Source organism: Bufo gargarizans, chromosome 2 (genome assembly GCF_014858855.1).
Source record: "Bufo gargarizans isolate SCDJY-AF-19 chromosome 2, ASM1485885v1, whole genome shotgun sequence".
Lineage (NCBI taxonomy): Eukaryota > Metazoa > Chordata > Amphibia > Anura > Bufonidae > Bufo > Bufo gargarizans.
The window spans coordinates 491493481-491509074 of NC_058081.1; the positions used below are offsets into that span (position 1 = coordinate 491493481).

The 15594-nt window shown below is 40.2% G+C and overlaps 1 protein-coding gene across 4 annotated transcripts in view; it reads left to right on the top strand.

Annotated features, from left to right (window-relative positions):
• GRIA1 (glutamate ionotropic receptor AMPA type subunit 1) overlaps positions 1-15594 on the top strand; it is a 294490-nt gene that overhangs the window by 269647 nt on the left and 9249 nt on the right. For 3 of the 4 annotated variants that reach the window (XM_044277881.1, XM_044277882.1, XM_044277884.1), the window contains 2 exons: positions 546-793; positions 11875-11989. In XM_044277881.1, coding sequence (XP_044133816.1) covers positions 546-793; positions 11875-11989 — 363 coding nt within the window. Of the gene's footprint in view, positions 1-545; positions 794-11874; positions 11990-12733; positions 12849-15594 lie in introns of all 4 variants that reach the window. The other variant, XM_044277880.1, reaches the window with a different exon arrangement.

Genomic DNA, 15594 nt, shown 5'->3' on the forward strand with positions numbered 1-15594 from the left:
AAAGCGCTTGTGCGATCATGGCATTTTGTGTCCTGACCCTGTTCTTCATACAGATGTTTGCTTTGAGGTTGAAGTGAACAAATTAAACACATTCATTTCCAAGAAGTATCTGGGTGTGCTGATAATTAGCATTGCAAATTTGTGTTGCATTTCCATAACCCATCATAAAACTGTGATGTTCCTCGTCATCATTAAGCCTTACTTATCAAACGCTACATCTGGTCTCCCTGCCATAAAATTGGCACAAAAGAACCATTTTCACAACTTGTCTCATGTTACCAAGATATCAAAGTGTTTTTGTATCTAATTTGTATTTCAAACTTCATTTTTTTTGCTTGAAGCAGCATTAGTGTAAGCGGTGAACGTGCTAAGTCTGCATCTGATAAAAGGATTTTAATGAGACATTAAACTTTATGAATAGCCGCCTTAGAATTTTATACTCTGCTTACCAATATCTCCCACCTGCTTAATAAAATGTTTGTATCCATTTTCAGTTTTTCCTTAAATTATTGCAGTCCTCTTCTTTGGTCTTCTATTTTCCCTAGAGATCTAAAATTGCCGTCTTTGAGAAGATGTGGACGTATATGCGTTCAGCCGAACCCTCTGTGTTTGTTAAGACAACTGAGGATGGAATGAACAGAGTTAGAAAGTCCAAGGGCAAATATGCCTATCTCTTGGAGTCCACCATGAATGAGTATATAGAGCAGAGAAAGCCATGTGACACCATGAAGGTGGGAGGTAACTTGGATTCCAAGGGCTATGGCATTGCCACCCCAAAGGGGTCACCTCTGAGGTAAGTAGCTGAGCTTTGCCTAAATGTCCATAGATTTACTCCTTGGCTGTATACCCAAGGGTACATGTTACACAAACAAAAGTTTTCTATAAGAAATCATCCCTTCATATACTTCATACCATATCATCCATCTGCTTGGTGTCATGTCATCTTGTATATTACATCTTGTAACAAATATTGGTAGAATGTGGCTTGGATTATACTCTAAATTATACTATAAAATTCTGTTTTAGAGATGTACATTTGGAAATATGAAGAAATATTTTTAGCCTTTGCAGAATATTGGAAGGCAGTAGAATGGTCAGTTTACTAGAAAGAAAAAATGATGAGCTTTTTGTAAGTGTTAAGGAGGAAGGTTATGTCAAGAGAACCTGTCACTAGAAGAGGTCCCATCAAATTAGAGCATCTATATGACATTGAAGTAGTGTGGGCATCTGGGCCTACTAAAAGGCCTCTAGAAATACCTATGGTGATTCTTGACAATTGCTTGTCCCCTCCCTTTTTGAGTCCTCTCAGGCATTCAGTGAAAGTAAGAGATGTCACATGACTTACAGTAGGTTCAGTTAATATCACGTTTTTCCTTGATGTTATCAGATACTGTGTAGAAAACTTCTCGTCATATGCACCAAACAAATGCTCCTTTGTAAGCCATATAGTAACATACATCACCCATAAAGGCCCTCATGTTAGAAAAATGTTTTTTTGAGGGTGTCCCATGGAAGAAAAATGCATAGCATACTATGCTTTGTATACAGTAACAAAAAACTACCCAATGGACACTTTTTTACAGTCAATCCATATGGCTTTATTGTTCAGCATATGCACTTAAAATATACGTGCCAAACATGTCTTGAACAGACCCCTAGGGAGATAATTTAGTAAATGCAATGGCACCCACTAGTATTGATCCTCTAATTTAAATGTACCTCTCCTGTTGACATGTTTTTGTTGAAGGGGTTATTGATTATTTAAAAAAAAAAAATCACTTTTTTCAGAAACAGCTCCACTTTTGTCCATAGGCTGCGTCTGGTATTGCAGCTCTGCCTCGTTTACTTTAATGGGGATAAGCCACAATACTAGACAAAGCCTATGGGCAAGAGTCGCACTGTTTTGGGGCAAAAAACAGATTGACCCAATTTCTATGTTGGTTTAGCCATAAAACCATATGATAGCATGTTAATAATTCTAATCATTAATTACAATCATAACTTTCCACCAGTTGATAAAAGGTAGGTCTCCTATTCCTCGCAAATGTTCTCTGTATACATTTTGCAGTTTGTCAGTGTTATTCCACCTTTAACTTCACTTTGCTTTTGTAACTAGCTACATTTTTCTGTTCTGCTGAATTTTTTGAGACTTTTGACTATTTTAAGTTCATAACATGTGTCAAAGTCTTCTGTAGTTAAGTGGTTTGACAACAAATATATTTAGGAGTTTGTGAGGGCTGAGTTTAACTGATGTTTTAGTGGAATGGTCCTGACTTTCTGATAGGTTATTTATAATCACAGAACAAGCTAAAAGACAGATGAAAGGAGGTAGGGTGATTTTAACCAAAATATACTGTATATCTGTCAAATTCAGGGCAGTATTCATTTTTTCTCATAATTTCGGCACAGATAAAACCTACATCAATCAAGCCCTTATAGTATCACAATATAGTGACCACAAAATATGCAGTATGCAAATAATACCCTCTCAGTTACCAAATAATATTGCTATATACCACATAGTACTGTATTGTTTTATTTATGGTTCCTTGAATAGGGTTAGGATTAAGGCTTGGTCACAGTTACCTTAGGAAAGGCTAGGTGATGTAGATTTTAAAGCTTAAATTCATAAATATACAGCTTAAATACATAAATACACACTCTAACCTTTAACCTGGCAAAAAAACTGCAGTCATGGGTTCTTCTAAGCAGCTGCCTAACACTCTGAAAATGACAATGGTCAAGGCCCACAAATCAGGAGAAGGCTAAAAAATTATAGCAAGCATTTTCAGGTTGCCATTTCCTTAGTTTGAAATGTAATTAAGAAAGGGCAGTTAACAAGAACAGTGGAGGTGAAGAGAAGATCAGAGAAACAAAGAAAAATTTTAGAGACAGCTGCTTGTAGGATTGCCAGAAAAACAAATCAGAACCCCCACATGACTGCAAAAGACCTTCAGGAAGATTTAGCAGACTCTGGAGTTGTAGCACATTGTTCTACTCTTCAGCAACACCTGCACAAATACGGCCTTCATGGAAAAGTCATCAGAAGAAAACCTCTCCTGTGTTGTCACCACAAAATTCAGCATCAGAAGTTTACAAAAAAAAACATCCAAACGAGCCTTGACATATCAGAAGAGGGGTCAAATAAATAATCATGTCAGCCAGGCCGAAAGGCAAAATAGTAGCCCAGTCATAAAGTGGGGAGGGTGGGAACAGGATGAGAAGTCCACAGAGTGGCCCTATGACATAGTGGAGAGGTGGAAGCAGCATGAAGAGACCACAGAGTGGCCAAATGACAGAGTATGGAGTTGGCAGCAGAATCAGGAGGAGGCCATAGAGTGGCAGAATGACAGTGTGGAGGTGGCAGCAGCATCAGGAGGCCACAGAGTGGCACAATGAAAGAGCGTGGAGGTGGCAGCAGCAGCATCAGGAGGAGGCCACAGGGTGGCACAATGACAGTGTGGAGGTGGCGGCAGCAGCATTAGGAGGCCACAGAGTGGCACAATGACAGAGTTTAGAGGTGGCGGCAGCAGCAGCATCAGGAGGAGGCCACAGGATGGCACAATGACAGTGTGGCGGTGGCAGCAGTAGCATCAGGAGGTCACAGAGTGGCAAGGTGACATAGTGTGGTGGAGGTGGCAGCAGCAGTATCAGGTGGGTGAAAGAAGGAGCACTTGGCATCAGATGTGTGGCATCAGGCAAGTGGCAGCATCAGAATAGCAGCTGAAGCAGGTACCAAAAGAAGCCGGTCTCTTTTGTCAAAGTGTTGGTGTGGCACCATGGATGACCCTGTCTGATGCATCAGGCATTGGTGGGTGGAAATCCTGGCTGATCCACCCCTGATTCATCTTGACAAAGGTCAGTCTCTCCACATTTTGGGTGGACTGGTGAGTTCTTCTTGGGGTAACTATGGCCCCCCGCCGGACTAAACACCCGCTCTGTTGTCACACTACTGGCCAGGCAGGACAGCTTTTGCAGGGCAAACTCTGCCAGTTGCAGCCACAAATCCAGTTTGGCTGCATAGTAGTCCAGCGGATCTTCAATGTGGCGTGGCAGGGTGCTTTCCAAGTATGCCACCACCTGCTCCAGCTGCTGCTGCTGGTGGTGAGTAGTTTATTCACTAGGCGGGTGAAGAAAGCTGCTTATCAGCGATTCTAGACTCAAGTTGCAGCTGATGGAGCTGGAACTGCTCCTACCCAACCACCCTGCCACAGCAGCCATGGCAGAAGAACGTAAGCGCAACTGGCCCCCCCAGTCAGACCTACGAGATGATGCATGATGGCGCAGATAGGCAGCGGCCAACTGACTACATAGGATGTCTCTTTAGTAGATCAGCTTGTCCTCCCTCTCAGGGGGTGTAAAAAAGGCCCCACCGATAGCGATGGTTCAACAAAGTGGAGAGCCAGAAGTCATCCCTCTGCCGAATGGTGACAATTCGGCTGTCACTACACAAGCAAGTGAGCATGCATTGGGCCATTTGTGCAAGTCACTTTGAGGGACTCCCTGTCTCCATCTCCACTGCATACTGCCACGGTGTGTCTGTGTCCTCTGCCTTGTCTTCCTCATCGCCCTGTAGCTCCTCTGGCTGCTCCTGCTCTTCCCCTCCTGTCACCTGTGTAGAAAAACCCATTTTGCTACACATTGCTTGTGCTCCAATGTCCTCCTCCTCCAGTTCATCCCCCAGAGGGCTAATGTGGCCGTGAGATCTAGGCGCCACATCTCTAGTCCCCTGACCAGCCAGATTTACCAGAATCTGTTCCAGGACATGAAGCAGTGGAATGACGTTGTTCATCCCATAGTCCTGGCGACTGATAAATAACTTGGCCTCCTCAAAGGGCCTGAGCAAACGTCAGGAGTCACGCATGATCTCCCACTGGCTGACATCGAAGTTACACAGGGGAGTACTCCTGTCCACTTGGATAATCAAGAAATCGTTTATGGCCTTTCTCTGTTCGTATAGTCCTATCTATGGAGGGTGGCATTCCAGCGGGTGGAAACGTCGCCTATCAGCCTATGTTGGGGGATGCTGTTCTGCTGTTGCAAGCTCAAGGAGGGTGTGCTTTGCGGTGTACGAGTGGCTGAAGTGCATGCAAAGTTTCCTGGGCATTTTTAGGATTTGCAGATGGGTGGAAGATTTCCGGAACCTCTTGAAAAACAGAATAAACAAGTATGCTATGCAGGGCACATGGCTAAGCCCTCCTTGATGCAGCGCCGACACCATGTTCTTTCCATTGTCGGTCACCTTGTTTTTGATTTTGAGTTGTTGTGGAGAAAGCCAGGATTCGATTTCTTGATGTGACTCCGTTCACAGAGGCAAATGAGGTGCAGAACAGTGTGACACCGCCGTGCCCTGCACAGTTGGTATGCTGTAGGAGCACTGTGAATTGTTTCTGCAGTGGAGGCTGAGGACATGGTGGAGGATGAGGAGGCAGAGGCAGACATTGTCGCAGGACCAACGGCGTGAGAACGTGGAGGTGGAAGTTGCATCACCTGGCCAAGTTGCTGGTGTGGCTGTGCAGGAACCACATTCACCTAGTGGGCCATAAAGGACATGTATTGTCTCTGGCCGTAGTTACAGCTCCACACGTCGGTGCTGCCGTCCACTTTGGCAGACACCAACAGGCTCAAGGACTGGCCCACCTTCTGTTCTACATACGTGTGCAGGGCTGTTACTGCCTTTTTGGCAAAGAAATGATGACTTGGGACTCTACACCTCCACCACTTTAAAAGGGAGGGACTGCAGCACCCGCAACTTGGCCAGGATCACATTCAGCTTCTGCGACGTTGGATGAGTGCATGCATACTGTTGTCTCTTGGCAATCGCTTAGGTGAGCGATTGCTGATGGAATAACTGACTAGGAATAGGAGGAGGAGCAGGAGCATCAGGACCAGCAGATGATGGGAAGGACAGACAGCTCCATTAGGCTGAGGTGGTGGAGCCTTGATTGCCTGAAACTGGGTGCGTGCCACTGGATGATGCAGCGGTTTCTGCGGCAGGCTGGACCACCACATCAGAGCCATGGTTCTCCCAGGCCACTTTATGGTGACTCTGCATATGTTGACGCAGGGCCGTGGTGCCAACATATAACTGCACCGCTGAACAGCAAATAATATATTTTTTTTTCCACTAATACACGCCAAAAAGGGCTGTAATTTTCTAACTTCACCACACAACGGCAAATACAGTTTTTTTTTGCCACTAATAAACTCCAAAAAGGGCTTTAGAACATATAACTGCACTGCTGAACGGCAAAAAGAACCTTTAATTTTTCCACTAATACACTCCACAAAAGGCTTTAGAACATATAACACACCGCTTAATGGCAAATAATATATTTTTTTGCCACTAATACACGCCAAAAAGGGCTTTAGAACATATAACTGCACCGCTGAGTGGCAAATAATATATATTTTTTTGCCACTAATACACGCCAAAAAGGGCTTCAGAACATATAACTGCACCGCTGAGTGGCAAATAATATATATTTTTTTTGCCACTAATACACGCCAAAAAGGGCTTCAGAACATATAACTGCACCGCTGAACGGCAAATAATATATTTTTTTTTTTACACTAATACACACCAAAAAGGGCTATACTTTTCTCACTTCACCACACAATAGCTAATAAGCCCTTTTTTACAAGCAAAAAAATGCTTTAGAAAGTATAACTGCACAAGGGCAAATAAGACGTAGAAATATTTCCTTGTAATAAACCCTGTTAATGGCTGTATCAAACAGCAATTGCACACCAATAACAAGAACTGTTTGCTGGAATTACAGAGCTGTATAATGGCAATTTGGATCCACAGTCAGTGCAGCAAGGTGCAATAGGATTGTTCCTATTACCCAGACTGTAAACTCCCCTACTGAACCCTGTTCTACTTCAATACTGTGTAATGATTCCTACCTATCCTTTCCCTGAACTTCTATACAGCAAAATATAAGTTTTCAAGTCTTTCCTAACACTGTCCCTAGCACCTGCTGACGTCTCTCCCTGCACTAAGTACACTGGAAAATGGCTGAATCCAAGATGGCTGAGGCTATTTACAGGGCTGTGACATCACAGGGCTGGCTGCTGATTGGCTGCATGCATGGCGTTGTGGGTGATCCCTCGTTCCCAAAGTTCCTTGCTCCATGCCCTAACACATGCAGCAGTCATTTAAAAAAATGTTATTTGTTACCACGAAGCGTGATGAAATTCAGATTCAGTGCGCACCAAATTTTTACTGAAATTCAGATCGAATTCCACTTCGTCAACTTCGATTCACTCATATCTAATAGTAACAATACTTTTGACCAGAAGTGCCCAAACTTATTCATGTCTACATACTGTATAGATCATGGGTTTCAATGCAAAATCTGTAACAAGTACCGCGTGCCAATCATAATGCTATGTGTCTTGTTCAGTGCAGAGGACTTCAGGGTTACTCAAGCACCTGGGACCTGGTGTGTCTGCTACCTCTACACCATCTATTACTAATTAGTTTTAGAATATCAAGAAGGGAATGCAAATTTATTTTCTCCACTTGACACAAAACATATTCTTCTACATGTAGGATGCAGCCCCATACATTTTGGAGACACATGTCCTTGTTCTGTTTTTACTCACAAGAAATGTTCATAGCCTGAGGCCATACCACATAAACTGTCTTGCTGCAGCAGAAAAAAAACATGAAATGTGTGCAAACGATTTAAGAGAAATGTTGTAAATGTTACGTGTAGAGCAGACCTATTTTCAGATAATGTTATTTTTTTTTTGTACAGTACAACAAGAACAAAATCTCTCATATACTAAGCCTCCATGACTCTGCTTTCCTCAAATCTTGAATTAGTCAAATTGATTCTTTACTAGTGAATTTACTAGTGAATTCTTTACTTGTGAATTCTATATACATCTACAAATCTGGGATGGGCTGAAATGCAAACTGCAGTTATATGATTTTTGACTATTATATAAAGAGTAAGAAGAAATGAGTGCTGCAATTTTCTGTCTATTGCCCCCAGATCTGCTTACCCACATGCTCCACACTGAGTGCCGACCAACTCTGCAATCCAGCTATTTCCAGTAGTCGTTATTTCTGATGCCAGAATTGATCCCATGGATTTCCATGGAATCCTTTCAGGCACTGAGTACCAAATTTATAATGCGAGATGTCTCCCAGAAAAATGTAGCATGGACCATTTTTCTATCCAGTTCTGAATGTAAGGTTAGTGTACAAAGTACATTAATAATGTAATCTATTGTGTCCCAATGGAGGGTAAAACAACTGACATACAGTATATGTGAATCCAACCTTACTATAGTTGGCACATCCCCACTAATTTAGGATAATTAAACAGAGTTTTGATCTCCACAGTAACCTTCTAGCCCATTTGAGTAGAAAAGTTAAAAATTATCATCATCTCCAAGATGATGATGACATTATGACACTATGTCCTTCCCTCTCTTCTTTGCACACTCATATGTGTAATGGCGGAAAATGAACAGAAGTAATAAGCCAACGAGGATAGTCAAGGTTGCAATACAAGATGTCACAATTATGTGAATGAATCGTGACTACCTAGATTTGAATTAATATGGAATTATGCAGATATACTGTAGAAGAACTGATGCATCCAGATAACTATGAGACTTTGATCACTATGTGTCTTTTCAGGGACAAAAAGGCCTATAGGAGAAGCATTTATTGGATCCACTGTGGTGGGCCAAAGCTGAGACAAGATAACAGGTTCCTCCAGGTCTAACACTGACAACAACCTTCTGAAAATTACACTAGAGCACTCATTTCTCAATTTCTTACTTTAGGTTATTTAACAAATTGCCTATTAGTCCCTATTTTTACATGGGGTTGATTGGGTTTGCATCCAAACTTCATGATTCATTATATTTTGTTAAATCACAGTTTTCCTTACCAGTTGGGTTCTTTATAGATGCCTAATATAATAAGAAGTTTAAACTTGGAAACTAATAACTAATAAGAAGTTTAAAAGTTAACTTGGAAACCACCTAGTTCAACGGCCAACTTTGTCAAGTATCAGTATTTATAGAGTTGTCAAACCATTTTAACCAAAGTAAATTATATATTTAAAAAAAAACTTTAAATAAGACTTTTCTCCATCCCACTCATCCTACCTTCATCCACAGCATGGCTGACAGGGCTTGTCACCTATCCTGAGCCAGAAGCCCTGTTACCCACATTCATATCTCATATGTTCCACTTGTTACAGCCTTAGGCACATTGCTAAAGGTTTGGTCTGTGTATGTGTGTTCTGTGTCATTAGAGAATCACTCAGAAGGATTGGTGATCCAGTTTAATCTCTATTTCTTCCCTATATGCTTTCCAAAATATGACACACCTTATCCCAGCCCCCCGCTGCCAAGGAACAAGGATAACATGGAAGTCTTAAAAGAACATGATGGTCAATATTGAAGTTGACCATTACCATTGTCCAGTAATTGGTTTTCACATAATTATTTTTCTCCCACTGCAAGATCCATCCTGCTTCCTCCTATTAAACTGCAATTAAAATGCCGCAATTGTTTTCCCTTTTGCTACTGCTCAGTGCAGTAAGGCTGCAGCTCCGTCACTAAGGTTAACAGTGGCTATGTTATAATAAAAGTCATGTTTAGAGAAATTATTTTAGCTGAATTCACCATTAATTTGTACATTAGCACTGTAAATTAATGTGTTCTCAGGAAGGTCACATACAAAATAATCAATATGTTTCTAGAAAAGGTAGGTAAGAAACAATATGACCATTAACACAATTACCAAAGGGGTTGTCTTTCCTTTCTCCTAGAGCACTGAGTGTAGTGTAGATCTACCTACACAGACACTATCGGTTATGGGCCCCTGACCAACCACTATAGCCATGTTACATTTAACTTAGATTAAGGGGTTTTCTGGCCACCAGATATTGATGACTTATCCCCAAAGTGGAGGTTGCAGGGAACAGCTGATTGGTGGGGGTTCCCACCAATCTGATATTGATGACCTAGCCTGAGAATGGGTCATACATTTCTGGATCCTAGAAAACAGCTTTAAAAAATGCATTTTAACTCATCATTTGCATGTATTTCTGTTTACAGAGGCCCTGTACTTCAACCTTAAGCAGTGCTCTAAAAATCCATGTGGTTGTGGGCCCTCCCAAGCCATAGGCAATCAGACATGCCCAACTGTTCAATCCACTATTGCCCGCAGATCACTTTTTTCCCTGTGAGACAGATTTACCTAATTTGCCTTAGGAAATTGAGTGACAGCCCTTCTGGAACTGTAAGGGTAACTATATAGTTTACTTTTTTACATAACAATAAATAATAAGGTTCTTAACAATGGTAAGTGGGTAAGGCTACTTTCAAACTCGCGTTTGGTGCAGATCCGTCATGGATCTGCACAGATGGCTCTGTTCAGATAATACAACCGCATGCATCCGTTCAGAACGGATCTGCTTATATTATCTTTAACTTAGCCAAGACGGATCCGTCTTGAACACCATTCAAAGTCAATGGAGGACGGATCAGTTTTCTATTGTGCCAGATTGTGTCAAAGAAAACTGATCCGTCCCCATTGACTTACATTGTGTGTCAGAACGGATCCGTTTGGCTCAGTTTCATCAAGCAGCGTTTTGTTGTCCGCTTCCAAAGCGGAATGGAGACAGAACGGAGGAAAACTGAGGCATTTTGAGCAGATCCTTTTCCATTCAGTATGCATAAGGGCAAAACTGATCCATTTTGGACCGCTTGTGAGAGCCCTGAACGATCTCACAAATGGAAAGCCAAAACACCAGTGTGAAAGTAGCCTAACCTGCCTTATAGTTACTGATGATTAGGGGTTTCAAAAGAAAGGTTATTTAAAATGTATACATTAGCAACATGTATTCATATATACTATGTGTAGTTGCCTACAAATAGATATTTGACCCAACCGTTAACAATTAATTGAATATTTTGTGACTTTAAGTTTGTAGTTCAGAAAACACACACATTGCTATGGACCTCTAGTTACATTTAGTTCAAAACCACATATTAAATTGAATGCAGACATGGCAACAAGCCATACTTCTCTTGCAAAATGGTGACTTAGTCCAGTTGATTTCCTTGGGTAATACCATGGGACCTCTGAGTAGGATGTGACTCATGTGATATGATGAGATTCTGAAACAGTATGGTGGCTCTACATACGGTTCCATGATGGAGGTCCACCACTGGTCCCCTCCTTGGCATGAGATGGATTGGGACCTATGAACCTCTCTACTAGGCTCTATATATATATATATATATATATATATATATATATATCAGGGTTGGTGTTAGCAGCAAGTCCACAGGATTTAGAGTGCCCAGAGTGATCTGGGTAAACATTATATATGCTATATCAAGCTTAGGAAGAGGTAGACAAAGCACCAATTGTGACTCGGTCACCTAAGGGCCAACATATATAACATATATCTAGTCTTGAGCCTGCTTTTATTATTAGCCACTATTTAATATAAGGTAAAAGGAAAATAACACTACTGAGTCTATCATTTATTTCTTGGTAGCACCCTGGCTGTATATGGCTGCATCATAATGGGTTCACATGCATGGCTGTAAAACTACTGCTGCTCAGCATGTCAATACGCTTGCCTGCATTTACATTGCAGATCTGGTAAACATATTTGAGATGTACATTTTAGTCACAGTATATACAAATATAAGATTCCATTTTCTTGAAGACCTGCATGCACTGCGGTGACGGAGCTGGAGTAGGTATGGGGGCATATGGTGGTATAGGATGAAACTTGCAGCTGGTTCACCTATCCTTTGTCTCATGACCTCATGAGTGATTTCTCAAGCTGTAACTTATCAAGTGTTATCTATTCATTTTTAAAGAAATCCAGTAAACCTGGCAGTATTAAAACTGAACGAGCAGGGGCTTTTGGACAAATTGAAAAACAAATGGTGGTACGACAAGGGAGAATGCGGCAGCGGGGGAGGTGATTCCAAGGTCAGCCCCAGTAAGAACAAACTAGCGGGTAACAAAACAGCATGATAGTAACCAGCAACTGCCCTGTACACCTTTTATGCCAAGGCCCCGGTGCTATTCTACTAAGGCTTGCATGGAAAAATACAGTAAAGCAAATTAGGCAAGTGACACAATTAAATACAGATATTGTGGAAGAAATATACAAAAATGTTATCCTAGAAGACTCTGGATGTAATGTAAGTAGTTGCAATCATACTTCAAAAAGCTTATGTGCTAAATGTGTTTTTATAATAGGTATTTATGGAATAATCAGATATATCGAACACATTAAACTTAAGTCAAACTGTTTCTAGTTAAAAATTCATATTGACAAAACGCAATGTCAAAATCCTACCATATTGGATCCCCACTTTTCACTGTATGGACTTAATATTTGCCTCAGTTGTCTTAAGCCAAGCAAGAAGAAAGTAAGCAACTAAGTCACCGGGTGCAAGAAAGTGGCTCATCCACAGGCAAGGGACGGGTGTTGCTGGTTACTCAAAGTGATATAGTTAATACTCGTCTGGCTTGGCTGGAAGAGAGGGGAGAAATGGGTACTAGGGGATGGAGGGTAAGGGTGGGGGCGCTTGATAGAGTATTGAAGTGTATCACTTTGTCATGGTTCACGCATACGTCAATGAATGCCTCAATGAAATGTTGCTATGCTACTGAATAACATAAAATAACATTGGTGATGTTATTTATGTTATTTCCCATGGTTTGAAGAGGTGCTGTAAACCTAGCGGTATTGAAACTCAGTGAGCAAGGCGTCTTAGACAAGCTGAAAAGCAAATGGTGGTACGATAAAGGGGAATGTGGAAGCAAAGACTCCGGAAGTAAGGTTAGTCACGCCCATAACAGAGTTCCCACCAATGATCACGTGATACTGCAGGGGCCTACTTAATGGTTAACACAGTCTTTTTTTTTTCTTCCATACGTTTAACATAGTAAGCCATGTGTTTTTTTAAGGTTCTTGTCAACAATTCGATCCATGTAAATATTTAACCCACTACAAAAGACACATTTGTGATATATAGTATCTAATATTAACATGTCGGCTTGCTAAAAACACTGTACATGGTCATATACATTGCGCTACAAAATATATTAATAAAAAGAGAAGGCACACCTTTTCAGTGAAATAATTTTTCAAAAATAAACATTTGTAATTATTTTTTGTAATTAAAAAATTAAAAAAATTCTATATAGTTTTTTGTCCCATAAACCATTTCCAACTTTTTACTGCATTATCATTTGGACAAAATATCATCTACAACATATGTATATATTTAGACAGACAGACAGATTAATATATACCAATAGCATACAGTGCATTACAAAAATATGCTAAATCACACATACAAAAATAACATATACATACACTTTTACCAAAATCCTATTTTATTTTATTTATTTATTTTTGTAATTTTTACCACCAATGTATGTCACATTTTTTTTTTTTTAAACATCTGTTTAATTCAGATTTAAAGATATCCTTAAATACCAAAATCTGAATTACAATTTTCCTATTTTAATGTTTATTCTTATTTTAATGCTTTTGGCTAAAACTCTTTATGATGTTATACTTTAAATACTGACATACCATTCAAGATGCTAAATTAAAGATCTGCTTTTCTAGACATTGCCTCTGTTAAAAAAAAAATAGATAATTTCTAATCCTAGATATAAAATGGTAATTTATGCAATTGTAATTTCCAAAATACTAGCACATAATGAGTTATGTACATATCCCTTCATAGTATGCAAATCTTTAAATATACTTCTATGTACTGCATTCCTGTTAACTTTATTTAGTGTAGTAGTATTTACTACCCAAAATTTTTAATAGAACTCTCTCTCTCTGAGATAATTAAAAATGACAGATAATCCCTTCAATTGCCTAAAATAAAAACTCATGTAATACTCACCAATTATCTAGTGCCGCTCTCTGCACCGCTGGTCCTCATTCCTCTGCTTGTTTACAAACTGCAGCGGTGACTTGCCGATATACAGCACATGACTGCAGCAGAAATCACTGTCCTTAGTGACCAACAGCACATGATTTTAGGCATCATCTGCTGTACACCTGCATGTCACTGTTCATACCACCAACATTGTAACATGTGCAGTGACATACAGTACAACCTGTGACCCCAGCAAGCAATCACTGTCCTCAGCGGTAGAGGACAAGGCTATTGGAGGGCCTATCCAAGAATTTGAATTATCTCGAACAAGTGGACTTTTGACTACTCCAAGTCTAAACATTAATTTATCATATCTCTAGAGCGTTGTGATCCTACAATTCATATTATAAAACATCTGTAAAATAATCTGCTTCAATGTGTAAAATCCATTTTATTATAAAAAAAAACTACAGAAATAAAAAATTATCAATAATTGCCAATTGATTTGCCCACCAAACCCACAGCCCTAGCATCATCACAATATATGTTAGCCAGCCCATGCCAAAAATCTCCCAAATGTAGCTATTTATCTGATTGCATATATTATTACTTTTATTAGCCTTGGATTACAAACATTCATATCAGCACTCACCCCCCTATGTCTTAAGGTCACCCACCGCTATGTTGTATGAGAAGGAAGCCATCCTGAATGCTATGCTAGAACTCTATGCAGTAGTTTCCCTACTATAACAATGAGGAAAGCTTTTGATAAACCCACGGCTTAAAAAGTAAAATGAAAAATATAAATAATAATAACAAAAGTAATAATGACAATTATTTGTTTAAAGTTGAAGTCATAAAATAGTGAGTGTACCGAAATAGGATGATGTGTTAAATGCAGGTGATAGTGTAAGGGTCCATTCACACGTCCGTAATTTGGGTCCGCATTCGTTCCGCAATTTGCGGACCCATTCACTTTCAATAGGGCTGGAACAGATGCGAATACGCATTTTCAGGATCCGCATCCGCATTTTCGGGATCCACACCCGTTTTTTCGGGATCTGTTTATTCAGGATCTGCAATTCAGTTTCTGAAAAAAATAGAACATGTCCTATTCTTGTCCGCAATTGCGGACCAGAAAAGGCATTTTCTATTACAGTGTCTATGATGTGCGGTCCGCAAATTGCGGATGGCACATTGCAGGTGTCCGTGTTTTGCGGATACGCAAAACATTTACGGACGTGTGAATGGACCCTAATAATGCAGTTTTCACGATATCTCAAGTTTCGTCCATAGTGTTTTTATTTTTATTTTTAATTATTCAATTCATTTTCAATATATTTTAATGTTGACTTGAATTGTGTTTCATGTGATATGGTAGTGCTAACCAAAATGCCCCAAAATCAGCCACAGTGTTGCTAATAATAGCCACAGTGCCAGCAGTGTTTAAAATACAGTACTTACCTTGCCATGATCCAGCCACTTCTTCTACAACAAGAAAGTTAAAAGTGAACTTCTGTAGGAAAATGTATTCTAGATGAACAACCTGTATAAAAAGAAAAACATTATGTCAATGTCAGCAGGCAGGGTCAGACTGGTCCAACAGAGTACCGAAGGATCCTGTGGTGGGCCCAAACTCTGATACGATAGTGGGCCCCAAAGATCCGGGAGAAAAATTCAATT